At 32.5% G+C, this 18,342-nt stretch overlaps 4 protein-coding genes across 4 annotated transcripts; 1 reads left to right on the top strand and 3 right to left on the bottom strand.

The window, feature by feature from the left end:
• Nucleotides 1-269: 269 nt before the first annotated feature.
• Nucleotides 270-2,920, bottom strand: SmydA-5 (SET and MYND domain containing, arthropod-specific, member 5). Its single transcript, XM_034332856.2, has 4 exons — nt 2,306-2,920; nt 1,731-2,108; nt 1,110-1,445; nt 270-751 (listed from the first exon to the last, which is right to left on the bottom strand). The coding sequence occupies exons 1-4, from the start codon at nt 2,716-2,718 to the stop codon at nt 436-438; spliced, it is 1,443 nt and encodes a 480-aa protein (XP_034188747.2). The 5' UTR covers nt 2,719-2,920; the 3' UTR covers nt 270-435.
• Nucleotides 2,921-3,715: 795 nt separating this feature from the next.
• On the bottom strand, nt 3,716-6,529 carry SMSr (Sphingomyelin synthase related). Its single transcript, XM_034332857.2, has 6 exons — nt 6,388-6,529; nt 5,830-6,154; nt 5,355-5,683; nt 5,143-5,283; nt 4,881-5,035; nt 3,716-4,688 (listed from the first exon to the last, which is right to left on the bottom strand). The coding sequence occupies exons 2-6, from the start codon at nt 6,130-6,132 to the stop codon at nt 4,285-4,287; spliced, it is 1,332 nt and encodes a 443-aa protein (XP_034188748.1). The 5' UTR covers nt 6,133-6,154; nt 6,388-6,529; the 3' UTR covers nt 3,716-4,284.
• A 476-nt stretch (nt 6,530-7,005) lies between these two features.
• Nucleotides 7,006-13,855, top strand: Sec63 (translocation protein Sec63). The gene is made up of 14 exons (XM_034332854.2): nt 7,006-7,147; nt 7,622-7,724; nt 7,786-7,900; nt 7,970-8,075; nt 8,125-8,348; nt 8,420-8,581; nt 8,642-8,870; nt 9,166-9,311; nt 9,430-9,577; nt 9,688-10,159; nt 10,364-10,655; nt 10,714-11,883; nt 11,950-12,013; nt 13,650-13,855. Exons 1-12 carry the CDS (start codon nt 7,024-7,026, stop codon nt 10,852-10,854), a joined length of 2,262 nt encoding a protein of 753 aa, XP_034188745.1. The 5' UTR covers nt 7,006-7,023; the 3' UTR covers nt 10,855-11,883; nt 11,950-12,013; nt 13,650-13,855.
• A 123-nt stretch (nt 13,856-13,978) lies between these two features.
• On the bottom strand, nt 13,979-18,216 carry IKKbeta (inhibitor of nuclear factor kappa B kinase subunit beta). Its single transcript, XM_034332936.2, has 13 exons — nt 18,037-18,216; nt 17,713-17,832; nt 17,319-17,518; nt 17,085-17,243; nt 16,700-16,917; nt 16,359-16,463; nt 16,120-16,258; nt 15,749-15,937; nt 15,376-15,587; nt 14,965-15,249; nt 14,725-14,883; nt 14,204-14,512; nt 13,979-14,120 (listed from the first exon to the last, which is right to left on the bottom strand). The coding sequence occupies exons 2-13, from the start codon at nt 17,816-17,818 to the stop codon at nt 14,057-14,059; spliced, it is 2,145 nt and encodes a 714-aa protein (XP_034188827.1). The 5' UTR covers nt 17,819-17,832; nt 18,037-18,216; the 3' UTR covers nt 13,979-14,056.
• Nucleotides 18,217-18,342: the final 126 nt, after the last annotated feature.

The following is an 18,342-nucleotide window of genomic DNA, read 5'->3' as shown; positions in this document are numbered from 1 at the left end:
TTGCACTGTAAATACATATACAATTTATTAGGCTGTTGCATCACAAATGGCAGAATTCTGCTAGAACATTAGGATATAAAAGTATCACAATGGCTACCATGCAGAGCAGCCATGCAAAGTTTATGTACAGTCCTTTTGTAACTTTTTTAAAATTGAACCAAACGAGTTTATTTGAATTTACAAAAAATATTTTTTCACTGTTCATTACATCGCGTTTTAAAGGATGTATATTACAAATAAAGATTAAAGTACTTAGTCTTTAGTAACTTAATAATTAATAAACTTTAATGATTTATTTAATTCTTTTTTTTATTGTTGACAAATTCTCGTGCCAATATTCAAAGAAGTTATAAAATCATAATTTAAAGGCACCGAATTAATTTGTTACACCTCATACACCATAAAGATAGTCATGGCCATAAAAGGTCATACTTATTAGGAGTATTTTAATTCAGTCTTGATTAACGACCTAAGTTTATTACCAGCTGAATCTTCTGGTTCATATTGCAACAAAGATAATGCTTCTTCTAAAAGACCTTTTTTATCTTCTCCTGGACAAACGGATAATTCTCTTAAGGCAACTGCCGTGTACAATGCCACTCTTGCACCATAAGGATCCAATAATTTGGTAACTTCTATAATACGTTTACACAACTCAGCTTTCCTTGGATCATTTGCAGGCAGTAGTTGAATCAGTGAATGACCAACGGTGATACACTGTTGATGTCCTGGATGCAACAAGGTTGTGAGCCTGAAACAGAAAAAAAATGAATCAATTACGGTTTAAAAAAATTAAGTTGCTTTAAGGTAACTCTGTACTTGATTAATCAACAAGAATAATCAAAAGTTGTAATATTTAAAGTATCCTAATGTATATATCATAACAATTTGTAAACTAATTACTTTTTGTATAAATAAAGGAATTATTAATGATGTTCTATAAAATATAGAGGTAATTAAGAATAAATTACTAAAGGCAGAAAGATCAATTTTCGTATATTAAATAAACTGCCTTTTTTTTAATCAATCAGTGGCGACACGTGTTTATGGTGGTCTTTTTAAAAAATACACTAAATTTTTACAAAATTGTACTTCTCTAATCATCTCACCTGGAATAAAGATCGATTAATGTATTTTTTCTCGGTTGGAACATAACTTCGTCGACATCCTCCTCCAACTTTCCAGTAAACTGCATCACTTCCGCTGCCGTAAGGACACCAGGACACGAATCGCAGGCCCATTCTGATTCAAAGTCCAATGGGGTTTTTGGTAATATGAAACCATTATCGTGAGGACATTTTAAAGTGCCCAGATGGGATCCTAATTCCGTTGGATCAGCACATCGTTTACAACGACAGGAAAAGTATTTTGTTTCCAGGAGATGAGTTCTTCGAGCTCTCGTTGCCCATAGTGCGTGTGTGTACATTGTACTTAAATGTTCTCCTCTGTATGCAAATGAGAAAACATAAGAGAAATCTACATAGCACCAGAATGGAAGTACATACGTTGTACACTGTACAGAATAGAGTATGGAGGCTTCCCTAGGTAAAATGATGATCTCGAAAAAAGAAACCAATACTAGCTATAACATTCGGTATATAACTAAGAAATGTGAATAATAAAATAAATATCAAATCAAATTAAATTTTCCCGCATAAATGTTTGCACTGCATCGCCATTTACCCTCGGGAAGCCGACCATCACCGAACTCCAAGAAAGAATACACATACTTTTTAATGAAACAAAGAGCCTTGATAATGATTCTAGGCCTTCCTTTATCATCGATCACAAAAGAATGCCTCGTATTAGCTACACAAGAATGCTCCAAAAGACAAGCCGTATTATAAATAGCGACACATCCTTTGGGCGGTGCAGTTTCTAATGCATTAACATCTATCAATCCACAGATCTTCCCTACCATATCTTTATCAGTTTTAATGCCTGATAAGAAACGTTCAATATGTTGACTTATACTCATAGCTTCTTCATATGCTTCTGTTCCTGGACCACGAGAATCTTCATGGCTTTGTAATTTCTCCAAAGCTGCCCATTGTTTTGATTTCTTGCGCGATAGTAGTAACATTCGTATCACTAAGAGAACATCGGATCTATGAAAAAATATGAATAAAAAATAAATATCTAAAAAGCGGCAAAAAAACGAAATTAATAAACGTTCAAATTTCGTGTACAATACATTCCAAAATCTTTGGGATTTGAAAAATTCGATTGTAGCCTACCCTGATCCAATCCTTACATCATTGAAGGGTCTTTTTAAGAATAAGATTTGTGAATGAACTATACAAACCTAGGGAAGACTCTTGCTTCAACGAGAAACGGACACTCCAAATTGTGTCTATTCTTATCAAAAAGACCCGGACAGTCCGGGTCACAGGCTGGCCATAAGCACCTTCGGCATCTGGTGCTGTTATTCATGCACTGTTTTCCACATCCTACACATATCCTTTGGTCATCCGTGTGCAAAGCCGGTCCCCAAACCAAAGGGGACTCTGACAGGATCACATCACCTGGATCCAGATCCCTCGATGCCAATAAGTGTCTACCCAATTCCGAATCTTCGTGAATCACCCATGCCTGGCATATAGATTTGTGTCGTGGCCAGTCCTGTTTCTGATGCTCCTTGTTGCAATAAAACTGATGTTTACAACCACTGCATTTTAATGTAGCGTGTCCATTGCAGATCGGGCAAATACCTTCCATATTCGATACAGTTTCGTTTAATTTTTCATTTTTTATCAGCACAAGAGGCGTAGACAAAGCTAGATTGCTACTGACTGTAAGAGCGGCGAAGTCTGTATACTGCTGGTTTAATTATAGGAAGCTATTTTTGAAACCATCTTCTTACAATTACATTGAACTAATCGCTTCCAAGTGTTACGCTCGGTTATTAATTGAACACTGTCATTGTATAGAATTTAATTAGATGAACACATCTAACTGATTGTTTAGGAGATACTAATTAAAAGTAATTATTCCGTTTATTTTCAAGTATAAGAAAATGTTACACTTACCCCTTTATATGCTTATGCGGTTAAACGCGTGACTACAAATACAGAGATCTCGAGTTCGAATCCACTTCCTTTTTTCATTTCAATTTATTATTTTTGTTAATAAATTACTAATAGATGCAATGACTACTTTTAAAAACAAATTATTTAATCAGGATTTGAATGCTGGATTTTTTTTATTTAAATTTTATTAATAAGTAAATGAAATACGTGGAAACCTTCTCTTGTTAGACTTTATTAGGTAATGGTGAAATGAAAGTGTAATGTAAGTGCTTTCTAAAAGAATGCATTGTGAAATTTGGTACATTGCATTTGTAACTGTTCAACCTTAACTTTATAACTAGTTTAAGTATTGTATTTACAAAAGTTTAAATGTACATACATTGGTTTGTAAAAGAATATAAAATACATTGAAAGTAATACAATATAGAAAAATAATCTTGTCAACCTAATATAATATGGTCATAATTGTATATATAAGTAGAATATTTATCACATAAGTTTGCTATTTAAGTATTAGGTTTATTTTAATAGCACGATATATTGTGAGCCTCGTTTGAAGATTCTGTTTGTAACAAATATAAATATCTTATGAATAGCTTCTTATTAATTAATAGATTTAATATACAGATTTTATTCTATCTAAATAACATAAATGATGGAGACCTATGACAATAGAAATAAATGGCAACAATTAGATATGAACGATTAATATTACAATTCTTTCGCTTATAATTAATTTCAGTAAAAAGTAGGTACGAATTAAAGGTGAAAAAGCTATTTATTAGGGACGTTTGAATTATGAACTCGGGTCTACTCAGCAAATATCTGCCGACTTATCTGCCTACCCGCATATCCCTATACACTATATATATATATAATATACATATGTATTTCTATACAGTATTACACTTCTCCATCTCTTTAAGAACCATATCAAAAGTTATAGAATAAAAGTATCCATAGATCAACTTTTAGCAATATTTGTGATTTATTTAAAAATTCATCACCGTAACTTTCAGAGATTTGCAATTTTACGTACAATTTTACAAAGAAATGAAAAAATGTTAAAATTTCTTTCCAAAGGCCGCAGTATAGTTAGAAAAATCTAAATAACATAAAAATTTCTTCGAATAACAGCCAGATGATTTATTTACTTAGAAAAATAAATATTTACAATTAATTTTTTTTTTAAACAAAATGAATATTCTCTGAAGTCTATCAAATAAATAAAAAACAGATAAAATAGATAAATTGGCTAGTGTTCTTTCTTTGTGCTATTCTTTATGCTACCATTTACATCGCGCCATGATTTGCGGAAGCAGATTGAAGACCGTACCAAATTCCATATATCTTTCCCTGTACCCACAAGATTACAAACAATTAATGACGGTGATTCATACTCATTCGGTACAATTCCATCAACAGAAGATTCGAAGAAACTGAATAATGGAAACCAAATTCTAGTTCTATTTGAATCACGCTGCATTAATGCTTGGTTATTCGCCAATGTATGGTAATAAAGAAAGAGTCGGGAAGTTATGTAAAATGCTACGAAAACGTCGATTGAATAATGTTCATGTGCGGCTAAAATGAAGAATATACCAAACATGTTGAGCATCCAGGTAAAGGTGTGTAAGAAGTACAGTTGTCTTGGGGTATCTGTAAAATTTATTTATTATATGTATAAAGTGTCTACATCTAGCATGCACAGAAAATTAAGTAGAACAATCGTGAGCGCATGAATATCTTGCGAGCACATCCATGCCCTGCGGGTAATTTCGTGCGCATGCCTGCTATAAACAGTCAACAATGCAGATATTTAATGTTAAAAGCTCATTAATGAATACTTACATTCTGTAATGAAAAAATTTAACATTGTAAGAGCAACAGTATGTCCGCTAAACATATAGTCACCACAGGTTCTGACTCCTTGAATGGACATACCAGCACCACGCCATATAACGTAAGCCATAGCGATTTTGTTGTATAACTCTACATATGCAGAACTGTAAAATGAAAGTAACAGTATATTTATTTGTGTTCATATGCACTCGCTCCCTCGCTACAATAAACTCTCGCTATATTGTCAGTTTGAAGGCTGTAAGAAATATACCTTGTCCAATCTTCGGGCACCTTACGTGGTTGACATTGCAAGTGGGCACCTGGTACTGATAAGGAAGTAATAAGCATCGTAACGCATCTTAACAGGAAGACTGTACCAGACAAAGCGAAAAATCTTCGCAATAAAATAAATCTGAAAATCATCAAAGATTTAACACACTCATCTAAAATAAATACCTTTGAAACCTCGTGTCTGTACTTTACCTGTACTTATGAAAAATTAACACAACAAGCCATATAGCAAAGAGTATAGTTCCTGTGACTTCACACATATCAAATGCCCAAGGAATATGTGGAACATTATCTAAAAATATGTCAGGTAATGGGGGATACTTCTTCATATCAGGAACTCTATCATGAACAATGACCATCACAAAGGCAGTAATCCAGGTAACAATAAATAAATATGCCAAACTAATGAAAGCTTTCCATATTTCAGGTGGCAAGTGTGATGCATGGCCATCTTCTGAGACAGATGCTGAATGAAATTCGTGCTCGATAGAATTCTCATTATTTATAACCTTGATAGGCATCTGTCAAAAATCAACTATAATTAATTTAATTTTTTATCAATAAAACATGGATACACAGGAAATTGATTGAGCCTCTGCTTGTAATAATGCGCGCCGGCAATCTCGGACGCCAGTGTTGCGCACAACTGAAAAAAGTTTCTACTTACTTCATGTTTATGATGACTATAAAAATTGGGTGTAGGAAATATGTCTACGCATCCTAATTCAAATAATACTGCCATGTTATCCCTTTGTAATTGTTTTACATTAATATATAGCTTCTTGATATCTCCAATTTTGTGTATATTCACAGCTATCAGTTTCAGGTCATCTTCTTTCAAAGTCAACAATACCTTCCCATCAATTTCATGATAGAGAAATGAATCAACAAATTTTTCATGTCCACAATCATTGAGCCACTTTGTCACATCTTTTTGTGTCCATTCAGCTATATTTTTCGCAGTCATCATTTATTGTAAAGTTGTACTAAATCTGTGTAAAAGAATGTTATATTAGTGATTATTACAATATAATAACAAACGTATTTATTTAGGTTAAAATAATAAAATATAATAGGAGAAAATAAATTTAGATGTACATTTTTAATTAGCAGGTGTCGGTTTTACGTTTAATTAATTAATTCAATGAGTTACGTTTAAATTATTCATTCGATGAGTTACGTTTTGAAATGTACCTAACATAACCTTAAGCGACTATTTACGTACCTTAGAAATTTAATACTTGGATTATCAAAGTTGTATATCACAATGTTTTCGTGCGTTTATTATACATAATGAATATTATGGCCTTATTGTCAAACAGAACCATACGTTGGCAGTATATGTAAATAAAATAAGCCAGACGACACCATTGATCAAAATGTCACAAATACAATTGACACATTCAGCATGATATAAAGTTTGTCCATTGAAAAAATGCCAATTGTAGTACAAAGGGCCTCTAAATTCAGAGCGCGATACACTTTTGAGATCATAAAAGCACAATTCTTTGTTCTTGATTCGTATTTACAACATCGACATTTGTTTACGGTAAATAATGACGTTGTGTCGTTGACGTTGCACGGTTAGGAATTTATTACAACGACACGGTATATCTTGTAGGGTTGATATTCTGTTGTAATTATCGTGGATCTTAGCATCCTCCTCTTTTTCTCATTACGTGACCGGCAACGCCAATTGCACGTCGTGCCTTAAACTATTAGCATTCGGTGCTGAGTTGGCAGTCTTGACGGCGACAACTTTGTAACTGCATTGTGTATTGAATGGTGCCGTGAGATTTAAAGTGGAGTTAGTAATGAATGTACTTAAACGATATACTTAAATATCATTACTTAATGAGCGATGAGCGGCCAAAAGTTGCAATATGACGAAAGCGGTGGAACGTTTTTCTACTTTTTGTTATCATTCCTGGCGCTTCTTTTGATACCTGGGACTTATTACCTTTGGCCACGTTGCCCTAAACAAGGTTAGATTTTAACGTTATATATTTACTAATTTAACATAATTACCGGATTATTTTTCTTTGATGAATTTCTCTGCATTTAACAAACCTTCTTATCTATCTACAGTGTATTCCATTACATTATGACAGAAGACTTAACCATCACTTAATTGTGAATATCCCGTTACTAATTTACTAATAATACCAATAACGGTACATAGTAGTTTGTAAATAAAACATTGTAAAAATTATATCAATTTTTTATTAAGAATTTACTTAAAGAATAGTTTTGTTGTTATGTAAAATAATTGCCACCGTTTAATGCATTTTTGACCAAGTCTCGGCGCCGCGCCGAGTCGATCATTGTATGCCGTGACGTTCGAACACTGAGCACCGAGCACGCGATACCGCGTGAACGGATTTTTTAGCCTTGATACACGCAATGTCGCGTGAAGTTATTAAAATGCAAAATATATTATAAAAATTATTTTAATTTAGATCCTGATCAAGAGGCAAAAGAATGTCAGTGCGATGGTTGTAAAAGGAAGAAAATCATTCTGCAGCTCAATGAACCATGGAAAGAAACCAAAGCATTATTTATGTAAGTTATTTTCTATAATATTTGTTTATATGTAGGTTAAACATTGTTTTTTTTAATGCAGGAAATTTCTCATTATTTTCGGATGGATAATCCTTATTTTTTTGGCGTACAAGGTGTCCCAGTTTGACTATGAAATGGCCAATTTTGATCCTTTTGAAATACTGGGTGTCCCTCCTGTAAGTATTTATATACATACGTATTTTAATTATGTAGCGATATGTATATAATGTTGTAATTATTCCTAGTCTGCAAGTCAAAGTGACATTAAAAAAGCATACCGTAAACTTTCTTTAATTCTTCATCCAGATAAGGAAACTGGAAATGAAAAGGCATTCATGAAATTAACTAAAGGTAAGAATTAAAATATAGCAGTGATATTCGTTTCTATATTAATTAACAGCTTATAGAGCACTGACCGACGAGGAAGCTAGAAAGAACTGGGAAAAGTACGGAAACCCAGACGGACCGGGAGCGATGAGCTTCGGAATTGCTTTACCATCATGGATTGTTGAAAAAGAGAATTCAGTGTGGGTTTTAGGATTGTACTCGTTGGTATTCATGTTTGTTCTACCAACCGTTGTCGGAACGTGGTGGTATAAAAGTATTCGTTACACCGGTGATCAAGTAAATAGATTTTAATTTAAACATGATATTTTAATATTATTTGAATAACGATTCGCTGTATTTGTTTCTAGGTGTTGCTAGCTACTACTCAATTGTATTATGTATTTTTTATTAAAACTCCTTCAATGTCTCTGAAAAGGGTTATTATGATTCTTGCTGCTTCCTTTGAATTTCATAAAAAGAGAAATGCTGAAATTGTTGAGAGATATACTGACAGCGAAGAAGTTTATTCGGTAAGATATATGAAAATTTATTTATTAGTTTGTATTTTTACTTTATTTTTTTATTTTCAGCTTATCAAGCAGCTGCCAGATTTAGGTGTGAAAAATAAGGAAACACCATTGTGTGACTCGTATTCAATTAAAGCTAGAGCTTTAATTCATGCACATTTGTCTCGTATACTACTAAATCCAGAAACGTTAGAGAAAGATAGGCAGTACATTATTAAAAAATGTCCATATCTAATTCAAGAAATGGTAACTTGCGTTAATCGAGTGATTCTATTAGCTTATGCTAGAAGAGGTACATATGCATGCTTTATAAAATATGAATAAGCTTTGTAGCTTATACAATCGTACTTTTTTTTTTGGATATGTTTAAAAATCTTTATTGGTGTAGCTAAGTAAGGGCTTAAATCAGGATGGGCGTGCACCCCTCCTAAGATGTGGGGATAGAATTTTAAATTTTTTAAATCTGAGTATTGCATAACTCAAAAATTTCAAAAGAAACATGTCCCACCCCAAAAAGACCCTAGTTACGCCAATGAGAATATACATCTTCAATATGAACATAAATTTCAATACATCTTCCCTTTCAGTTCCGCGCTTACCAACCATAAAAACTGTAGAAAATTGTATGAAATTATGTTCGATGATAGTTCAAGGATTTTGGGAATTTAAAAATCCTCTTTTACAGTTACCTCATATAACTGAAGATAATTTAAAATGCTTCTTACCAAAAAAGGTACACTCAAGTTATTATAATGTATTGTACAATAAACTCTCGCTATATTCCCAGTTGGACGAATTCCCCTTCACACAGATTTTCACAGACATGTAGTAATTAACTATTATGTTATTAGCATCAAATCAAAAGTCTTCAACAATTTGCACAATTGAAAGGAGAAGAAAGAAGACTGATCCTTAGAAATTTATCTGACAGTCAATACGAAGATGTAATGAAAGTTCTTGGAAGTATGCCGTACATAGAGTTTAAAGTACGCTCTGAAGGTAAGAATTATTTACCATTTCTACGAACATCAAGGACGTCCATTTTTGTCATTTTAATTTCTATATTTCTACGTTTAGAAATTTGAACATTTGACATTTCTTAATTTCAGTAATTGACGATGAAAACCCAACTGTTTACACTGCTGGTGCTATCGTCACTGTAACAGTATCATTAACCCGTAAGGACATGAAACATTTATTCGGAGATGATTCTGTCAAAGAGCAACAAATGATTGATGATAGTAAAATAAGCAACGATGCTCCTGACGAAGTAATAGAAGAACAAATTCAGTCGGTTAAAAAACCAGCGTGGCTTAGACAAAAGAAAGGTCAAAAGAAGTCTCATAAAAAAGGAACTAGTAAGAAATTCACTGCGCCAAAAAATGCACAGACACAGTCTAACGCGAATAACAATGCTCAAACAAATACTCCTAACGCGAGGAAGAAAGAGGATAAAGAGTCTTCCAAAGATAAATTATCTGATGTAAGTGACAGTGATGTGGATAGTGAGAGAAGTGATGATGAAGACAGTCCTGATAAAAAGGATGTATCTATTGATGATGATGATACGGAATGGGAAAGGTAAAGTATTTTTCGTTTATAGTAATGATGGGTAACGAGGACATGAAGGGGCAAAAAGCTTGGAAGTGAGCATTGTTGAATAGGCAATTAAAATTCTAAATTTATAAATTTCCAAATTTTGGAATCTCGATATTTCTCACATTTTATCGCTGCCCGCTGTACCCACCCTTGTCCCAATACTAACTCTAACCATTTTCTTCATAGGTTTCAACAACGCATTTCTAAGAGAGAAAAAGTCCTAGAAGGCAGAAGTAATCTATCCCACGAAGTGCATTGTCCTCTCTTTCCAGACATTAAACAAGAATACTGGTGGGTTTACATATGTGATCGCAAGAGTCAAACGCTGTTAACAACTCCAGTTCACGTTACATCGTTAGCGCATTTCGAAGAAGTTCAATTAAGATTTACAGCGCCTCGATGGCCAGGTGTATACACATTTACCGTATGTTTGCGTAGTGATTCTTATCTTGGCTTTGATCAGGCCCAAGATATCAAGGTATGTAACAAAATTTATTTATATCAAACAAAAATGTGAAAAATGTATTACTTTGTAGTTGGATGTTAAAGAAGCACCGGAAGTACCCACAGAACATCCTCAGTGGGATATTTCAGACGAAGAAACTGCGGAGGATGTTGATGCAGCTGATGAACATTCCGAGTTCACAACTGACGAAGATATCAGCGACAATGAGTAATATCCGAATGGATATTCAAGAGTTCGCATTTTCCTCTTTTTTTACTTGTCAAGTTAATGTACAATGAACTTTTATACGTGAAATTGCATAATCGTTGATGTATGTGGACAATCTAGGAAAATAGTACGGTGTGTAAGAGAATAATAGTAAATGATAGACGTGTGGGGGATACTGAACCGTTGTACTTCCGGCGAGGTCGGGCGAGATTGCGATTTTGCGGGAGTCAATCTTTCATTATATACGGAGTGTTTAAAATAACCCATTCAATATTTATGTGGTACATAGCACACTATACTAAGTAAAAAAAATACCTTAGTAAACATAGGTCAAAAGGTCAACGCCGAGGGATTTCTTCTCTTCCCTTGCCATCGACATGACCCCATTATTGGCATAGAACTAATTATCATACAATGTGCATAAGTCAAATTAGTATATACATATAGCTCTGTATGGCGTCATTACTGACTACCTTCCCCTGAAACCCCTCTTTTATCCCTCGATCGGGAACGTTGGTGCTATGTATCATATAAATATTTAATGGCTTTTTGAACACACTATATAATCGCGCTATTTGGTTTCGGGTCGCCTTGACAGAAACCGGATGCTTGAACGTTTAAGATTGGTACTCCCGAGCAGTAGGGGATCCCCCTACGCGCCCGATCTCGCTTGAAGTTCTTCCGTCCCGCCCCAAAGTCCGGGTTCCCGAGACTCGGTTCAATCCGCACACCTCTACTAAATGAAAATCATATTTATTTTAACATTGTTGTTTAATTCTCAGTTTAGGATGTGCATACGGTTTTTTAATAAAATACATTTTAAAATATAATAATGTTGCTTTCTTTTCTGGAAATTTCAAACTTGAAGTTGAATGATGGGGTCTGAGATGTCCTTTCAAATAAGTGAAAGTATAACAAAAACTATCTGTATTAGATATTCATTCAAGCATAAATCTATTTTATGTTATAAAACAGTTAGTATTCTACTTTTGTGAGAATCACAATGAATCTTAAGAATTTGAGTATCTATATTGTAAGTATAATTTAAAGAAAACGTGTATAGTTATAAATCATATAGTAATGGTAAATTTTGTTGTAGATATTCAAATATATTTTTATATACTTAATGTTGTGTATGGTGGTTAATGTTATTTCTGAACGAGGTAAGTTTAATATTAAAAGTATATCTTTATTAACAAATTATGTACATGCAAGGCAGAAAAATGTTATATACTCTTACAATGATAGTACCACAGTATCGATCGAGCATTAAATTTTTGTTAAAAATTCAAAGTAAAGATTATTTGCGTTAACTTTAAGACGTTCGTTGAATGATGACCACTTGATTGGCGCCAAAGTCGGTCGCCGTGGGGTTTTAGTCAATAGGAATCTGACACTTCCCCGCCGCCTTGCCACAGGGGTCGGTCGGGGGTCTTATACAGAATTTCCTCACCTTAAAAAAAAGAAAAAAATCCTTTACATCTCTGCTTTCCTTACATTCCTGCATCCCTTACATCTCTGCATTCCTTACATCCCCGCATTCCTCACATCCCGGTATTCCTCACATTCCTGCATCCCTCACATCCCGGCATCGCTTACACCCTTGCACCTTTTTTGTAAGCATCCCATTATAGCGCCTTCTGGCGGTAAAAAAAGTAACTAAATCGTGCCGAAATTTTGGCCCCCTAGCGGCAAAAATTTCAACTAAAATTTCGACCTCGAATCAGTGCCATCTGGTTTTGAAAAAAGGAACTAAAGCAGGCAGTAATTTTGGCCCCCTGGCGGCAAAAATGCGAACTAAATTTTCGATGTCGATTCAGCGCCATCTGGTTTTGTAAAAAGGAACTAAAGCAGACAGTAATTTTGGCCCCCTGGTGGCAAAAATGTGAACTAAATTTTCGATGTCGAATCAGCGCCACCTGGTTTTGGAAAAAGGAACTAAAGCATGCAGCGATTTTGGCCCCCTGGTGGCAAAAATGTGAACCAAATTTTCGATGTCGAATCAGCGCCACCTGGTTTTGAAAAAAGGAACTAAAGCATGCAGTAATTTTGGCCCTCTGGTGGCAAAAATGTGAACTAAATTTTCGACCTCGAATCAGCGCCCTCTGGCGGCAGAAAAAGGGACTAAATTTTGCAAAAATTTAGATTTAAAATTATTTTTCACGAGACTTTACTTACCTGTACTTACCTTTACTTACCTGTACTTACTTTTACTTACCTTTACTTACCTTTACCCGAACCAGTGGCCATAAGTATTTTAGTTATAATATATTATATATTTATAATATATTTATTATAAGAGTTGAAAGGATACAAGAGATGCAGGTAGAATTCAGGAGTGTAAGGGATACAGAGATATAAAGGGTACAGAGATGTAAGGGATACCGAGGTATAAGGAATGCCGCCATATACGAGATGCAGGAATATAGGGAATGTAATGATGTAAGGGATACAGGGATGTTAAGGACGTAGACATGTAAGGGATGCAGTGATAAAGGGTTGGGCCTCGTGAGGTCCTTAAAGACAAAAAAATAATAAATAACTGGGAAGGTTGAGCCGAGGCCCAAAAGTCAAATTTTAACTGATTTATATTGTAACTAATTAATTCCTCGTGCACAGCACGGGGCGTTCCACTAGTCTTAAAAGAAATAAATACTTTGCCCGACCCTAAAAAAACTCCTAGTTACATTAATGCTTTTAAGTTATTATATATTTACCTCATCATACGCTATTTTTGATTAAACTTTTTGTCCACAGCCAATTTGAAATCAGCAATTTTGATTGAATAATATTTTACAGATCTTGCGAAGCCATTTACTAATATCCGGAAGAAAATGATACCAAAAAATATAATAAGTGGACCTACATATACATTCCTTAAAACAGATAAAGAAGCTAATATTAAATGGGGCGTGCGTCATTATATTCCACGAATATCAAAAAACCAATAAAATATGCTGTAAACGTAAACAATAATCTATTATGTGTATGTAAGTTCATACCAATTAATTCGGTGTCTTTAGTACTACTATTTTAAATTTGAATTTTCCGTGTTTTCACGGAGATGAAAAGTGACGCAAGAGCATGATTTTAATAATTGGAGTTACTATGACTAAACATAAATCTTTAATTGATAAAAGAAAAGACATCGAATTGATTGCTGCATCTAATAAAACTTAAATGAAGAATAGTGCAGAATAATTTGTTTACGACTCCAGATCAATCATTTCCATGTATTTTTTCTGTAACTCTATCAGAAGATTATCTAACCTGTTGAAATTAGATAAAATTGTTTTACTATTATATTTTACTTACTATATAGTGTACTTTATAATAATTTCAATTACACTTACGTATAACGTATGACTAAATTGTCGTATATTAGGTCACTATTTGCATCACTATCTTTGGTATTCTTAACAGATGTATTTAATGTCCGATTGCTGTTAAATTCATTAGATACTTCCATAGTGTCATTATTTTTTATACGTATGTCAATTTGTGTATTTAAGCACATATCTACATTAGGTTCTTTAGCCATATAATCAAAAGGAAATTGTACTATATTTTGAACTTTTTCATGATATACAGTAGTCATAGCAAGAACAGACTCAAAGATCCTTTCCAGCTTTAGAAGCTCTGATTCCAATTTTGCTGTTTGTCTAAGACATTAATTATAATCTAATAGTAATTATTCTCTATTTATATTACTTAATATTAATTTAATTAATTTTTTTAATATTAATTAATTAATCTTTAGAATTACAAAGTTTGGAGTTCAGAAAATCCGAAATCTATTATACTAATATGAATAATATTAATCATACTCAAATTATAATCTAATACATATTAATTATAATATAAATATACTTACTTTAAAATTTCAGAAATATTTTCATTACGAAATTGCGTTTCCAATACTTGTAGAAAATCGAAAATTAATTTTACCATGTCTGTTGGTTTTGAACTTCTACGAAGATTTTCATGACTCATATTTTTACATGATTCAAATATTTTTACTGCTTTATCATATCTAAACAAAATGAAAACATAAATTTACTTTTATTTAAATATACACTTTATTTTTATTTTAAAACATATGAAATTTACTTACAATTGAGATATATCTTTGATGCAATCAATAGACTGGGCTGTTTTTTCCAATTCATTACCTTCTTGGGTTAGTAAATCAAATTTTAATTTTATTTGTTCAGTGGCATTGACAAGTTTACTGACTTTTTCATAACTGATTTCTACAGCTTCTGTTCGTTCTTTATTTAAAGATTCTTTCCCCTTTTGAACACGAATGATGGACAATTTACTCAGGAGGGTATTTATGTTCTTCAATGTATTTATTATGTTTTCGTTGAATGTATTGAGTCTTTTAATGAATAAATCTCTGTAATATTATGTTATTATACTTATTGAGAATTATAAAATCTTGAAATTTTAAAATGGCGAAAGAAACCACTCCATATTTTGGAGGAGGGAGCTATCTTGTTTCCTAACTATGTAAAATACTTACACTTCAATAGTCATAGCAAAAATATACAGTTGAAATAAATATATTTCTTGCTTAATAAAAAACACTGCTACTCTGTAATAATCTTTTAACGTTTCAATATCCAATTGAGTTCCAGATAATTCTATCATTTTTTGAATTTCTAAAGGAAAATTTGGTGTAGGTATATTCTCTATTAATGTACTTCCAGTTTTAAAGACAAACAAAACTGGGTCCTGGAAAATAAAATGAACAATGTATTGTTACTCTCTATATTGTCGGTTACGAGGCTATACACGGAAAATTCATGGAATTGACGATATAGTAAGGAAGCATCACCGACATATGTGCAAATCTGTGTGAAGGAGAACTCGCTTAATTGGCAATACACCCGTACCTGAATTTGTGACAAAAGTGGTTTTTTGTTTTCAATAAGAATTTTGCCGAAGTAATCCGTTAAAGTTTGCTGGTTTACTAGAGTAGTAGTATCTTTTTCAATCATGGATTGTAACTCAGTGATACTAGTAGTTTGATCTACTTCATAGGAATAAATTTTGTACGTTGATGCGGAGAATACGTGGATTATCTAAACATATAAAATACATTTATCATATATAAACTATTCACAGACTAAAGTAATTAACTTCACTTTACAAATTCTTTTAAATTTTAATGCTAAAGCGTTTAATTACTGCTTAACTTTTTATATTTTATTAATTTCTCCATTTTTTATTTTATGAACTTAAGCAATTTGGCAAGTGAAATTACCTCTTTAGATAAAATAGTATGCAACAATTTGAACACAACAAGTTGTGGTACTCCGTTTTTGTCACATTGCCTTCCTCTTTCCTTTGGATCCCATTGTAATACTACTCTAAACCATTCCGCTAGTTTATCTCTAAGACATCTAATAGAGGAGATCATTTCAAAATAACAAGTTAATTAAAATAGTGAATTAGAGAGTTTAGATAAATTACATCTAATTTAGTAATGACATAAAGTATTACCTCGATAGATTGGTGGGATTAGCAATGTCTGTATCAAAAATTATCTTTCCTTCTGATTCAAAGGCACGAATAACTTCATATCTTTTATTTTTAATATGTTGCATCCTATAAAATGTACGTATTAATTAATATTAATACTAGGAGTTGTCATAATTATGGGTGTAATTAGTAAGGCGCAGGGTCTCATCACTATTCTAAAATTCTAGGATTATAAGATTTTAAAGTATTAAAATTTTAGAATTCTAGAACTTCAGATTTTCTAAACTAAAAAAATTCTAAAGTCGAGAATCTGAAATTCTAAGCTTTGAGAATTTAAGATTTTAATGTTATAATTAACATACCATGTCATAGTATGCTGCATTCTTGGAAGAAACGGTCTCGACCCAGTAACCATTTCGTAAAAGAGAATACCTAAACTCCAATAATCCACAGAACAACTATACCTCTGTTTCCATAAAAGCTCTGGGGCTACATAATTTAATGTACCTACTAAAGATGCAGAAGTACTAGCTTCTCCAAGTTCTTTTGCATAACCTAAATCTATCAATTTATATGAAATCTAAAAAAAAAAAATATGAAAATTAATTATAATCTTAAGTGGCTCTGATGGTGGAAGAGCAGCACCAAACAATATAATGCTCCCGCGGCAATACAACGAGAGCTCACAGTATATAATGTTTTAATATTTTCTGGATTAAATAAATAAAATAAATAAGGAACACTTACAATATCATGTTTATCTTGCAAAACTATATTTTCAGGTTTCAAGTCTCGATGGGTAATTTTATTAGAATGCAAATATTCCACTGCAGAAGAAATATCTTTCATAACACTAATTGCTTCCTTTTCACTTACACCACAACAATTTTCTGTTTTACACAAAACCTGTTAATCAAAAATTAAAAATATATTAATTAATTCTATATTACTTAAGGAAAAGGGTTATGGTTTTAGAATTACCTTTCTCAGATCACCTTTCTTGCAAAATTCCATACACAAAACAGGTAACTCTGTTCTATCATTAGGATGCTTAAATGGCAATTCTAAACCTTTGATAATATTTGTATGTTTCAAACGTTTCATTATCTGTACTTCATTGATCCATCTGTTTTGTTGGGTTTCTGTTAACTGTTTAATGTCCCATTTACATCTTTTGATTGCTATAATGTATTATAATGATTGTAATATAAAAATTATCAGAGTTATAATGTGATGCATTAATATAGTGGAATCCACACTTTGGGACTTGCAATTTTTAATGACAATAGTTGAATAATAACACTATCCATGCCCTGGTGATGGATTCCACTGTGTTTAATTATATTGTTATGAAGGAATGAAGAAGGAGACATACCAAGTTTTGTACCATTGACATGTACCCAAAGCTCAACAATACCAAATCCTCCAGTTCCAAGAATTCTATCAAGACTCCACCCATCAAAAGAATTTTTAGCAGTCATTTTAAGTTTCTTACCTAAAAAATAGATATTTAAATTGTATGTAGAGAAAAATATTTAAAGGAATTTAAATTATGTAATCTGTAGAATGAAAAATATCTGCTGTTATAAGATAATTAAATATTTTATATTAGATAAATTTTTACAATTTTATATTATATAAACAACTGAATTTTTATGTTATATGAAAAATATTTTGTATATTATACAAATTCTTTTACCTTTTGTCTTCTTTTACTGTATATATTAGTTATAGAATATAAATGACTATATTCCATAATTTTTGCATTATTGTTTAACCAAGTTATTATTATATTTACTTTGTCAAAGTATGAATAACATCAATAACTACAGATCCATACAGATCCAACACTGGACTTTTGTTTTCCAGAAGTGTTGAATTTATCTTGCGAATAAGCGCCATCTAATCTATTCTAATATAAAAACATAAAACATTTCGCAGTTGCATATATTACCCTCTGTCGGAGACACTGACAATGAGTAATGGCACCGACAAGTGGTAATGG

This window comes from Osmia lignaria, chromosome 15, assembly GCF_051020975.1.
Source record: "Osmia lignaria lignaria isolate PbOS001 chromosome 15, iyOsmLign1, whole genome shotgun sequence".
Lineage (NCBI taxonomy): Eukaryota > Metazoa > Arthropoda > Insecta > Hymenoptera > Megachilidae > Osmia > Osmia lignaria.
This window is presented reverse-complemented; position numbering and strand designations above follow the sequence as displayed.

What these genes read in the sequence shown, in the direction of transcription:
- Sec63 (XM_034332854.2), top strand. Translation starts at nt 7,024, where the DNA reads ATGAGCGGCCAAAAGTTGCAATATGACGAAAGCGGTGGAACGTTTTTC. An exon ending in ACAGCGAAGAAGTTTATTCG is followed by an intron (nt 8,582 to 8,641) that starts GTAAGATATATG and finishes TTTTATTTTCAG; the next exon opens with CTTATCAAGCAGCTGCCAGA. An exon ending in ATCAGGCCCAAGATATCAAG is followed by an intron (nt 10,656 to 10,713) that starts GTATGTAACAAA and finishes ATTACTTTGTAG; the next exon opens with TTGGATGTTAAAGAAGCACC.
- IKKbeta (XM_034332936.2), bottom strand. Translation starts at nt 17,818, where the DNA reads ATGACTGCTAAAAATTCTTTTGATGGGTGGAGTCTTGATAGAATTCTT. An exon ending in ATCAAAGATATATCTCAATT is followed by an intron (nt 14,884 to 14,964) that starts GTAAGTAAATTT and finishes CATTTTGTTTAG; the next exon opens with ATATGATAAAGCAGTAAAAA. An exon ending in AATATTTCTGAAATTTTAAA is followed by an intron (nt 14,513 to 14,724) that starts GTAAGTATATTT and finishes TTAATGTCTTAG; the next exon opens with ACAAACAGCAAAATTGGAAT.
- SmydA-5 (XM_034332856.2), bottom strand. Translation starts at nt 2,718, where the DNA reads ATGGAAGGTATTTGCCCGATCTGCAATGGACACGCTACATTAAAATGC. An exon ending in GAAGCAAGAGTCTTCCCTAG is followed by an intron (nt 2,109 to 2,305) that starts GTTTGTATAGTT and finishes ATTTTTTCATAG; the next exon opens with ATCCGATGTTCTCTTAGTGA. An exon ending in GCTCTTTGTTTCATTAAAAA is followed by an intron (nt 1,446 to 1,730) that starts GTATGTGTATTC and finishes ATTTGCATACAG; the next exon opens with AGGAGAACATTTAAGTACAA.
- SMSr (XM_034332857.2), bottom strand. Translation starts at nt 6,132, where the DNA reads ATGATGACTGCGAAAAATATAGCTGAATGGACACAAAAAGATGTGACA. An exon ending in TTAATTTTTCATAAGTACAG is followed by an intron (nt 5,284 to 5,354) that starts GTAAAGTACAGA and finishes GATGATTTTCAG; the next exon opens with ATTTATTTTATTGCGAAGAT. An exon ending in GTGCCCGAAGATTGGACAAG is followed by an intron (nt 5,036 to 5,142) that starts GTATATTTCTTA and finishes TTCATTTTACAG; the next exon opens with TTCTGCATATGTAGAGTTAT.